At 37.7% G+C, this 13004-nt stretch overlaps 1 protein-coding gene across 10 annotated transcripts in view; it reads left to right on the top strand.

The window, feature by feature from the left end:
- CADPS2 (calcium dependent secretion activator 2) overlaps window positions 1-12470 on the top strand; it is a 307032-nt gene extending 294562 nt beyond the window's left edge. For 9 of the 10 annotated variants that reach the window (XM_071803366.1, XM_065836490.2, XM_065836480.2 and 6 more), the window contains 2 exons: window positions 7989-8093; window positions 11494-12470. In XM_071803366.1, the coding sequence (XP_071659467.1) occupies window positions 7989-8093; window positions 11494-11664 (276 nt within the window). In that variant the 3' untranslated portion in view covers window positions 11665-12470. The remainder of the gene's footprint in view (window positions 1-7988; window positions 8094-11493) is intronic. The other variant, XM_071803364.1, reaches the window with a different exon arrangement.
- The last annotated feature ends 534 nt before the right edge of the window (window positions 12471-13004 follow it).

The following is a 13004-nucleotide window of genomic DNA, read 5'->3' as shown; positions in this document are numbered from 1 at the left end:
AAAAAAAAAAAAAAAAGTGTTGTTTGTACTCAGAGTTTCAATTTGAAATGACCAATTTAGAGCAGTCTTGGTCCTGATCCCTTTGTCACAAGGAGTGTTGAAGCAGACAATAGTACGTGATTTTTTTTTCACTTATTTCCTGGTATATGTAGTTGTAATTTAGGCTGTGAACATTTTTGAACATTCCCAAGCTAAAGTTCAAAACCTGATTTAGCATTTCAGGCCTATGGGAGGAAGCAAAACATGGAAGCTGGGTGAAAGCCTGAGGCATTTCCAGGAGGGTGCCTTGATAAGTGATGCCAAGCATTAGAAGTGTGAGACCATGGTGAGGGTGGAGGGTTGTTGTCGAGGGTTAAGATTGCGGGGTGACAATCAAACCCTGGCAGATGTATTGTTAACCTCCTCTCCCCCCCACTTCCCTCTTTTGCCCCTCCCTCTCCCCCCTTCCCACTCAGGACAGGCGATCGGGAGAGAAAGAAGGACAGAGAGAAGAGAGTTGGAAAAATTAAAGTTGTTTTACTAATACTACTAATAAGAATAGAGAAAATAATACAAAATATACAAAACCAATCTTGAAAGTCTCAGCAACTGCAGAGCTGGCACCCAGAGTCCTGGATTAGACTCTGTAGCCAACCGGAGCTGGATTCAGTCTCTCACTAGGCCTCAGTTCGCAGGGACGACCAGCAAGGTCTTCTCCTAATGTCGGCCATAAGCAGAAGGGAAAAGGACGAGATCCTCATGATCTCCCACTTTTATATGAAGTATTCACATGAATGGAATGTTATACACCATTGGTCAGTTTCTTGGTCACCGGTTTCTCATTGCCCTTCTTGCGAGATGTCCATCCGTGCTTATCAATAAATTTGCATTCCATTGCTAGGTTTACCAAAACATGTATCTGGTTCTCCAGGAAAATGCAGCTAATATGAAGGCTTTAGCTGACAGGCAAATTTACTAAAAGAGAAAGTTGTTTTTTAACAAAACCAGGACAGTTGTGCATCAAGATTCTGTGCAAAGTAGGAGCACGTGAGGGAACACGGGGCTTGGGAGCATTGCAGCAGAAATGGCACAGCTGTAGGGGGACTTTTGGACAGATCCTTGAATGAAAAAGTGGAAAGTAACTAAAGAAAAATGAGAGATAAACGGATTTTTTTTTTCATATTACATTTAATATTGATTTAGTAATTTGTATTTTCCAGATGAAGGGCTTTTAAACATCCAGTTTTTGGTGTGGGGGAAAGGCTTCAACTCTTTTGTACTGCCTGCTAACCTCAGGGTTCCAACAAGGCTAACTCCGTGGATTTTCCACTCGTGCTTAATTTAGTTGTAATTTCTTTCAGTTTTGTTAAATGAAGATTCCTAGGGAAAAAAATATAAAAGGAATAAAAATGGTGGCATTGTGGCGATCTCCAGACCCAATATTATTCTTCTTGAAATTTGTGAACATTGAAGAAAATGCAAAATTAAGCCCTGAAACTTTCCAGGTCTGGTGTCTGCATATTAATGGATATTATACTATCATTGGATGAAAGCTAAAGTATGTTAAAACATCTCAGTTTTATATGTGTATTTATTGTATTTTATATGTTGTAAATAACAATACACTTAATGTGTCTGATACAGTAAAAACAGAGAAAATTATCATGTAAGTAAGTAGAGCTTGAGCAGTGCCCATGAAGTGGAGATACAATTGTTAACTTTCAACACAGTTGTAATGTCAGCTGCTTCCCTCTATATTAATTTTGCTACAAAATTTATGCCACATAAAATTATTTCTCTGCTCATAACAATGCTTTGGATCAAAAGGTGGAGATTTTTTTCATTTTCCAGAGAAATAACATAAACTTCTTTCATGTTCTAAACAGAAAGATTAATGTCGGGGTAGGGGGGCAGGAGAAATATCACAGCCATAAGCTTTAGAGCATAAGGGTAGCTGTAACAGGATCTAGGCTACAAGTGTACTTGAAAATTTGATTGTATCCAGAGATGGTATAATTTCTATTTCTACAGTCAGAGGCCAGCTAAATTACCACTTCTGCCAGCTGAATCTTACTGTCTCTAATGTAGAAGCACATCACAATAATATAAAATGCTCTGTTGATTCAGAGCAATGACACCGAGATGCGCACACACACACAAATCACGTTTGCGTGGGCTTCCCACAGAGGCAAAATTGTGGATTTTGATGAGACTATTTTTTCAGGGATATCACTTGTCAGCTTGGGCCCTCAGAGCCAAACACAGCTCAACATTTTCTGTTGCAGCACTATGAGACTATGTTTAATGAGAAACCACATCCTCGTGCAGTTGGATGATCTGCCGCAGCAGGACAGTGGCTGTCACCATGAAGCCACATGGAGCTGATAGTGGGCTGGGAAAGCTCTTCCATGAGAACGTTCTCTTCTCTGAAGTTTCCCCCGCTTCTGTTCCTTCATTTTCCTTGTCACTGACATAGTTATTCTCATTAGAAATACAATTGTAAGTGCCTGACAGACTGGTGCACATCTATGTGCACTATGTCACGAGTCAACAAGTTCTAGTCCTCTTCCAGCAGAAGAAATGGATGTTTTGGCCAGTTAATAATCATAGAATCATGGAAGCACAGAATACCAGGTTGGAATGGACCACAAGGATCATCCATTCCAAACTGCAAGAAAAGAGTACAAATAAAATATACTGAATATGATACATAGAATTTTCTGACTATGTCTGCCTACAGTTGCCTCAACCTTCAAAGGTTTATCAGGCTCTTAATCAAAAGAGTACCTAAACCTGAGGGAAAAGCATAAACATTTTATGTGAAGTTACTTCATTGTTACTTTTAGTTTGCAACTAAATATTTTTCATTTCTGCAAAAATATAAAGGTATTTTGAATGTTAATCACTTCTTCTGACTTGATTTCTGATTTTGTTGTTCCTGTGTGTAGTTACAAGATGCAGATGACTTTCTGATGTATCGTGATGGCCCACAGGTTGAGAAATCATTCCCTAGTTTTTGGGGTTTTTTTTCTAAGAGTTATAAAGGCTTTCCAGCCTTCAGAAGAGTCTATGAACTCTTCACTGCCCAGGTAAAAATCATCATTTAGGTGGATGATGTCTTCACCAAAACTTGAAAATACAGCTATAACTTCTAAAGCTCAGAGTATTTTCAAAGACACTGCAATTAACACTTGGTTCCTTTATTATCATTAACATTCAACAAGGGAAGTCAGTATGATTATTCATACTTTACTAAGAGGGAAATAAGTTATGAAACTTAAATCAGGTACATTTTTCTAACTTTCTACTGTTTGCATTTTTAAGGAATAACTTGTTCTTCCATCATTCAACATTTTTTCAAATGTTCTAAAAGTTCCTTAGGACACTACCAGTGTTAGCCATGAAAATCTTGAAACAATAAAATAGCGTTGCATTTTAATAAAAGCTAGGCATTTTAGCATTTGTTGTTTAACAAGCTCATAGTATTTCTTAGGCATTTTAGCTTATGCTGCCTTTGATGTACAATCTCTTCAGTGAGAAGAGTACTTTCTGTTATTGTTCTGGTAGGAAAAGTAGAGTTGGAGGAAGTAAAAACATCCCGTTTTCATCTGAGTTACCCAATTCCTGATCAATAGTGTGATAAAGGCTTCAGTAGGAGGATGAAGTGCGGTTCCTAGAAAAGCTGTTCCCCCTGCCATATTCAGCAGAAAAAGCATTTTGACAGTACCCATTTATCAAGAGCAGGCAAGAAATAGAAACTCGACGGGGTCTTGTGTCTCAGGCGTTAGGGATACCAGCCCTAGAAGGACTGAAGCATTGTGTATTAGTATGTATTGAGCCTCCTTCCAGGTGGCAAACAGCTGCACCTTTTTATAAAACCTCAAAAATAAATCTGAAGTGCTTGCTTTTAGCCGATAAGTGTTATATTTAATTGAACCGTTCCGCAAATGTTATCACTCGGGCCCCCAGAAAGACGGTGAATATTTAATATATTTGTTTTCTATTTCTACCGGTCAACAGAATAATGAAATTCCTTAACTACTTCTCTTTAACTTGCCTGAAGAAAGCACGGTATGTTGCTAAATCGCTTTTCACTGGCCCTGCCGAGAAACAACTTTAATCCTTGTTAGAAAATTGCAGAGTCTGGGCCTGACAAAGAGCTCATGCCTGGCGCATTGTGCACGGGGAGCAGGGCCAGGGGAGCCCTTTACAGCTGCAGCCTCCCGCCCGCCTCAGCTGGACTATTTAGACCGGGAGGTTTGTCAATCCCTCCCCACAATGGAGCCAGTTTTTCAGTGCCCATAGCCGCGCCGAGCCCCAGTGGGGATCAATGCTGGCCATTCAAGCTGCACCCTCTTTCATTGCTTCGGTTTGTTAATTTAAGACTAAAGGTCCGCTGAGGGGGTTTAGGGTGTTTAAGAAAGCTGATGAACTGTTTAAGAAATCTGATGAACTGAGAGCGTTTATAGCCCTGGTGTGGCAACTATTGGCACTGAGGGAGCTGTGTCCTTGTTGACCCTCTTGTTATTAAAAATGCACAAGTGCTGCGCTTCTCAATATTTCAACACTCTTTCATTGTCAATACCACCTTCTGAGCCCTTCAGCTTGTTGCTTGCTCTAAAGATCTTCTTAGATTGGGTTTGAAAACTTCACCTTAAACACTAGATTAGACTGATGTTCTGTTTTCCGTGCTCCTGTTGATTTGTTGAACCTTCCCAGGGCTGGAAAGCAAGTAGCAGCTTGATGGGGAGACGGGCTGCTAATATGATTTACCAGTCTACAGTCATGCACAATAAGTGTGAATAAATACAGGGGTCTCACAGAGTCAACCCTAGCCTTTCCTTTTCTCTTATTTTTTTACTTTAAAAGAGGTATCTCAGGAAAATTAAGTGAGTAATGCATGCCCTTACAGGAGCTGGATGAGCTATAAGACAAGGAGGGGAAGCAGGGAGGCAAACATATTTTTGTTAAAGTGGTTGGCTGCTGTTAGGTGCTGATGTGAAAAAAAAAAAATATAATAAACACTTACTGCTTTATTCTTGCATAGACGACAGCAAAGAATATGGCATTAATACTGTATCATTGACATCTACAAGAGTCACATTGTCCTTACAGTGCTATTGTTACCAGCAGAAAAGTGACTCCTGCTTAAAAGCAGCTAGAAGGGTTTTTTTTTTTTTAATTATTATTGCTTAAAGAAATGTGTAATCTCAGGGCCGTTGTCCAATCACTGAAGCTTTTGAGTTTGCGATAGAATCCCGTAAGTCACAGCAGATGCATCCCTGCCTCTATAACATGCTCATGGTTCTCAAAATGTGTGGCCTTGGATTCCACCTTTGAGAGGCATTTGCAGTGCTGTGCATTTTAACAGGCTCCAGAAGAAGCGATGGCAAACAATTTACTTTTCTTCTTGTGAAGTCCAGCACATTTATGTTTACGCAGTTTCAGCCTATAGTAAGAGCTCAAAACTAGCCGGTATAAGGCCAATAGTGAACAGAAATCCTATCCACAAGTACCCGTGGGAGGACTCTAAAAATATACGGGATGTGATTTTTATTAAAAATACTGTGATGATTCAAAACAATGATACATCTTTTTTCTAAAACAATAGCAGTTGTATTTTTTCTCAACAACGTATGTTGATGGAAGAGCAAGTACCATAGTATCAATTCACAGTCACCAAAATAAGCATTTCTACTGAAAGTTCAACATACCAAAACTAGTAAGAAAAACATATTATATTGTTTTTCACTCACAAATATGAGTAGCAAAATTAATTCATTCAAATTTCTTAGCTTTGTTTTCAGTCCATGTAACCATATAACAGGTATGTGTGGAGAGTCTTATTTTTACTGCATCCAACTTAAGTTTCCTGGCAGGGCTTTAAAACATGTTTTGCCAGAAAACTGGGGCTGGTTCTATTCTCGGTGATCCTGCACCATTCAGTGCTGTTGCAAGGGGAAACTGATGGCAGAATTTTCCATCCTGTCTGTTCGTGTGAGCAAGTTTGAGCCCCTTCTGCTTTCTGCTTTATACAAACCAAATACATCATAGATGTGTTACTGGATTTTTTTAATGGAAGAATATCAGTTCTGAGAAAACTCCACTACTAAAATTACTCTCTCTACCATAATTCTGTTAAAGATTAACAACTGTAGAGTCTGAGTGATCATATAATAATTGAGCTCATCTTATTGCAAATAACAACAGATATTCTAGGTAGAATGCTTGGCATACAAATTTTTATGTTTATTAGATCAGTAGAGTTCCCCAAGCGAATAAGCTCAACTGTATTTTATTTTCTAGACATCTGTATACATACAATGCCTGTCATATTGTTTACAGCTGCCACTTAGTAACAACTCTGTCACATTAGAAACATTTTAGAGGTACTTATAAAGGAAATCAAAACTAGTATGAATGTTTGGGGTGAAATAATGTAAATAGTATGAGGGTCATTCAGTGATAAAAGAACAGTATTTTATGGGTACCAAATCAGTCCCACGTTTTATTGAATAAATCAAACTACTTTTATGAAATGTGCAGCTATCCGCATTTTGTGTGGTGTGTTTGTTCACTTCCATAAAATAATAAATTAATAGGAGAAGCTCACAAAAATGTAAAAGTAACATACTTCCAATGATTCCTAATTAAAATATTTTAACATGTTAAGCAATCTAAATTGAAGCCATTATTATATGAAAATCTTATTTCAAACTTATCTTAAAACTGATAGTTACAATGAGATGAGACTGTTTCCTGTAAGGAAAAAGTATTTACATATACTTACTGTATGTCTTTAAAGCTTTTTCCAGAGAGCTTACATTTTTAATGAAAATATATATTTTATATATTTGTCTTTTGTTACATCCAGTAGCCAGTAATTTGTTTTCTTTATTTCAATAGATACTTTATTTTATTGGTTAATGTAGAGGTGGATGAGACATCTTAAATCCTTCCTTTGAATCACTTCACTTACCTTGCCTAACTTGCTGCGTTTCCAAATATGCACAATGTTTCCTCTCTTTGCATTTTGATGTATTTTGTGAAGACGTAGGAAATTACATTAGAAAATAATTTAAGCCTCTTCGCTGTGAAGAAAGAGACTAGAAACAGAGCTACAATACAAACTCTTCTTATCTTTCACTGCTAAAATGAAAAGAAAAATCCCTTTTTGCAGTTTGACTAAATGACATTTGGTTGGTCTTTTACAGGAGGGGGAGAAAAACTGCTACAACTATATTTAGTAAAATCTCTTTTAATCCAGTTAATGTGAAAGAACTATTATAGTAGCTATTTAGATCTGAGCATTTTTACAGTAACATAGACACCAACAGCAGAGAGCTTATACTTATCCCATCCATTTGTGAAGCTTTGAGTGAAAACATACCCGTGCCTAAGATATAAAAAGGAAATAAGGTAGGCTGTAATTATAATTAGTAATTAACATAAAGCAGAACCTTAACGTGGTTATTTTGGGAGGGGTAGAGTGGTGTTTCAATCATACTTAAATATGGTTTCCATGGATTTCTAATTTTTTTTTTTTTTTTTACTTAATAAAGATGTGCTTTAAAAGAAAAAAAGCAAGGAAGATTCCATATTCTGTGTTTGATGCTGTTTTCTCGTTTGGACTGGAAAATCTAGGTCTTGCAGATTTTCTTTGCCCTTGCTGTTTTAGCTGTCAATTCTCTCATGTAATTGTGTATTTAATATCCATTCTTCCTGACAGATAGCAAAGTGCATAATGCTATTTTGCTTGAAAATGTCGTAACTGAAAGATAAAATGGCAGTTGCTAATTCATGTGAAGAACAGTCTGGGTCAAGTTATCTGATTTCCTACTGACACATGCAATTCTTTTAACAGGAAATTATATCACTGTTGACTTCAAGTGCTGATCTGTGATCATTTCAAAGTGTTTCATTACCTCCTATTACCAAATCTGTTAAATGCATACTGCAGGGCTGTTTGGTATTGTGGTGTGTTGGGTTTTTTTTATCCTTCTTTTCAGCAATGGTACAGCAACTCCATGAAAGTCATCTGCATGTGGCTGGCTGATAGATTAGACCTTCAGCTTCATATCTACCAGCTAAAGACTCTCATCAAGATAGTGAAGGTAAAAAAAATGTGTTTGTGTTAGACTGCATAGCAAAGAGAGAAAAGCGATGAACTATTAACATGGATAAGTATAGATCAGCCTAAAAGTTAAAAAATGTGGAATAAAGTTGCAAACTTATGTAGGTTTAGGTTGGATTTTTTTTCACAGTTGTAGCAAATTTCAGAAGAAAACAATTTATTAAAACCTCTAATGTTCATTATATGTACATTAGTAATTGTCGTCCATTCTGGACTCAGTGACAACTAAGATTGTTCTAGGGAATTTTAACAGAGTACTGCTAGCAGTACAGCCATGCTGTATGGTATTCCCAGTAAATTATTGTTTGTCATACTACTGTTTTTTTTTTTGTTTTACCTTAATAATCCAAATACCATTCTTCTTCCATTTTTCCCAATCTCCTTGAAAGCATGTGATTAGTAAGTTCAACTGGAAAACAATATTTAATATATCAGATAACATTCTCTAATCTTTTATACTCTAGGGTAAGTATCAATAGAAATACTAATCCCTCCAGTCCAGGCTTCAGTCATTTACACTGGCCAATGTCAAATGCTTGTGAGGAAAGTGTAAAATACCTTGCAACAAACAGTTATGGGTTAACCTACCATAAAAGAAAGTTTCCTCCTAACTCCTTTTCAAATCTTATTTAATACCCTTAGGCAAGGGACAGAAACCCATTTCAGATTTTTTTCCTTTTAATTCTGTCTTGTTTAACCCTGAACAGTCTTATAATCTGTGTACGTGTGGAACAAGAAGCATCTGTTGTCAATGGTGACCCTGATCTCTTGAAAATATTTTCTCATGAAAGTTCATAAAAGGTTATAAGGTCAGAAGCATTTTAACTCATGGACACTAGAATTGCAACTGCAACTTTCAGGATACACTAGCTAAAAGAACAATAAAAAACAGGGAGAGATATGCAAGAAAACAGTCATAAAAATGAAGGCATCATGGCTCCCTGAACCACCCAAGCTTAGCTTTTGACCTTAACTGACTCCTCAGGAACAGAATTTGGTCTCCATTATATTATATATGTGCCAAAAAGGCAAAAGCAGTTTACTGTTTGTGATTGAAATGAATGACTCTTGTGAAAGGTTTAAAACTCTTCCCAAGTGAAGGTAGTTATCATCCTCGGGGGCGAGGTGGAGGAAGTGTTAAAGGATCTAAAACCTGTTCCTAGTGGAACTGAAGAATGGGCAGGTTAAATTACGCCAGTTAAAGGTCACTTGGGAGATTAAAAGAAGAGACTCTTACAAAACTGAAGCTCGGGCAAATGAGCAGCACCAGCAACCAGCCTTCCCTCTGCAGCCTGGCACACCAATTAGCCCTCTTCAAAAAAAGGAGGTTTCCAGTGGTGATGGGAACACACTGGTGATAGTGGAAGCCTTTCTGTGCACATGCCCCTGGTTTGCTTTTGCACATAAATTCCAAGTGTGTCATTCCATGGCACCTTCTGTGGTTACAGAAGATTATGACAATCATAAAGGTTCTGGTGAATGTACTGAAAGACACAAAATCTCGTCCACCTATGTTTTCATGCGTGAAGAAGACAGAACTGGTAAAACAGGAACTCAGTGAGCAGGAGGCTGCTGAGAAATAAGAAACAATGGTTCAGGTAGATTATCATAACAAGCTTCACTGCTGCAGCAGCCCAGCTGGGGAGAGACTCATGGGGAGACACAGTTCCTCCAAACTCTAGAGTGAAGGAAGGCACTTTACTGTTTGCTGCTGGAAAAAACGGGGGGCTGTGTTGCCCCTGTCATCTCCTGAAAATATTCCAAAAAATAAGTAGTAGGTCATTTTTAAGGGACATGGGATGAGTAAGAAATAGATGATTCTTTCGTCTTTGGATGCAGCAAAGGTAATGGCATTGTTAGAAATGATAAGGAGAAATATTGTTTGTTACCATTTCAGCCTTATGATGGCATAAAAGTATCATTAGATGTCTGAGACGTGCAGAGGGATGTGACTAAAGAAGAGTCAAGGACCAAGAGGAAACTTAGGAAGAAACAAAAAATTAAGCTTGGAAGTGAACATTATTATTCTGCAAAATCATGTCAAGAGAAAAGCCATGACTGAACTCCAGAGTGCTGGTCTGAGAATGGGAGAAATGCTATGTAAAACTGAAAGAAATTGCTGTAGGACCTGTTAACAGCCTAAATAGAGATTGAATATGCAGTGTTATAAAAAGGGAATACTATGGTGACACTTGAAAAAGACTGAGCAGGGTACTTGCAGGAGTGTGTGAGCAAAACATAAGCTGCATCCATTGACTCTGAAGATGACCTACGAAAGTCAAATAAACCTGGGTTGCAGTGATTCAAACAAGGTTTAAATAATCATCATAGATAGTGGCAGAAAAAATTCTACCAGCTTAGTGTTACTCATTTTGAGAGGTATCTTTTGAAGTTTTGTGAAGTATTGAGTGAAACATAATCAGCTCTTTTTAATTTCTCTAAGGGTTGTGCACCGTCTCCTCCAGCAGAGGAATGGGCCTGATAGCCCTTAATTATCTTCCATTTTCTTTTTCCAGTATTATCTTTCATGAACACAGGGAACTCATAGTGACAGTGTGCACAAAATAAGAAACTGGTTGGATCAATTTGTTCTCCTTAAGCTTTTTAGGCTAACCTCAGGAAAGATTATTTCGAATGTGGTACAACCTAAAAATAAAGAAGGTAGAGTAGATGATTTTCCATATGCTCACTTGGACATAGTATCAATGGATAAAACAATTCCACTCAGGATTCTTACTTGATAGACAGTCAAAGAAGAAAGTAATATCTGCTGGTTCATAGGAAGGCTGGATACCAGGGAAACAAAACTTTCTCAAGTGGAAAAAAGAAAAGGGTAGATGTGAGTCAAAATGTAAATTAGCTGACCGAAGTAGTCACCTGAGAAATGTTTACATTATAGAATATAGATAATAATCTAAAAATTATTTTATTTTTTCCACATTTGGCATATAAATGTAATAATAAATGCAAATAAAATCATATTATGGGGAGTCAGACATTTGCATTTTCTGTGAAGTTACAGAACTACTTGAAGTGCAATTCACATTTCAATATGCAGTTAGAAAAATACTTTGTTGGTTTCATGTTGGATAAAGGAGACAAATGGAAAATACTGAGAGATCACCATACAATTATATAAATGTAGTACAAAACACAGTCTCTTAAAGGAATGACTGTAAAATGTGGTCATTGTAGACTCTCTAGAGTTTATAGAAATCTCATGCTGCCCAGAAACTAAGACCACAAAATCTTTAGCAAACTCTAGATGACAGATCCATAACTGCAGGAGGAACACTGGCGTGCTAGAAATGGCTGGGCTGTAGGGGAAGACTGTTCAGACTTGCTCAAGTCCAATTCGGGATGTTTTATTTTTGCTGCAGAAAACCTACCGAGACTTCAGGCTGCAAGGCGTGCTGGAGGGAACGCTGAACAGCAAAACCTACGATACCGTTCACAGCCGTCTGACCGTAGAGGAGGCCACGGTCACAGTCACGGATGCAGGAGGACTTCAGGGCATTACTATGAAAGACAGTGATGAGGAGGAAGGATGATACTATTTCACCAGGCATTTGAAATTCAGGGGTGATGGTCTGAGGGTGGGGGTTATCTTTGGCTTCAGGTTTTCTTGGTAACTTGTCCTTGTAGTTGCATTTATAGTTTTGCCTTATGATACAGGTGCAGAAATGTAATTTGTTACAGTTTTTTAAAAAAAAATGAAAGCAAGATTATCAGAGGAAAAGTGCCAAGGACTTTTTGAGAACAATGGTTGTAGCATATTTTAATGTATAGCTTTGCTTAGGGCTGCAAAAACACTGGCATGGAGTTTGAGTTCCACTTGTGATTATGTTTCTTTCCCTTTTGTTTGTTACCATTTGTTCTTGTATCTCCATCAGCTATTGATGTCCTGTGCAGAAAAAAAAAAAAAAAAATGTGTGCCTCACTTAAAACCCAACTATACAAGAAATCATTCTTGGAATAAGTCAGTGCGCTAGGTGAAAAAATAGTGTATTTTCACGATTACACTTTGTTTACCTTTTCTTGTGCTTAATTTTACATTATTATGTGATGTGCATTAAAAACTTTAGTCTTGGTTCTTTGTATTTTGAGGTTGTTGTATAAGTAGTAGGACTTCAAGAACAGTCAAACGCATACAAACTACTTAGGAGTGTTGTTGTGTCTATTCATTTTGCAAGTTTAAAGATATCTCATCATGTTGGATGTCAGTAAGCTTGCCATCAATGTTTCTATTTCTGTGAAAAATTTCAGGCAATAAGAACACATTTTGTCGTGACCACTTCTGTATCTACCCAAGTTTGTATAGAATTCTACAATTAAAAGATGTTTTCAATATTTCAAACCATTTGAACTATTGTATCATTGCTCATGAGAACAAAATTCTTGAAATAGTATATTTAGTTTATATAATGATTTGTAACAAATATATTTTATAGACCAGATACACATAGCAAACAAATATCCAAAGACACGATGCCTTGATAAAGAAAAAAAGCAAACAAAACCCCTTCACTGGCAGATGAACAGACAGAGTCTGCTGTGTGTTTTCCTACGAGCTGGGTTTGCGTAGACAAAATAGGAAAGAACACAAATGACACACAAAGAAGGAAAGAAGTTTGCTGAGCTCCTTGTTAAGCCACGGTGTTACATGTGAAGGGCTTCATTGATGGACTGTTGAGGATTTATGAGGTTGGCGTTAAGTTTCCCTGCAAGAACAGACCATAGGCCTGACCAGCCAGGCCAGGAGCTGTAACCTCGACACCAGTCTGGCTGTGGGAGGCAGTGGGGTTGGGGGAAACCAGGCTGCCCAGCGTAACACCCAGCTCCAAAACCTAATGAACCAGAGAGATCAGTGCCAGTCAGGCCCAGAAGGAGT

This window comes from Patagioenas fasciata, chromosome 1 (assembly GCF_037038585.1).
Source record: "Patagioenas fasciata isolate bPatFas1 chromosome 1, bPatFas1.hap1, whole genome shotgun sequence".
NCBI lineage: Eukaryota > Metazoa > Chordata > Aves > Columbiformes > Columbidae > Patagioenas > Patagioenas fasciata.
Note: the sequence above shows the minus strand (reverse complement) of the source record. Positions and strands in the feature narration are given on the sequence as shown.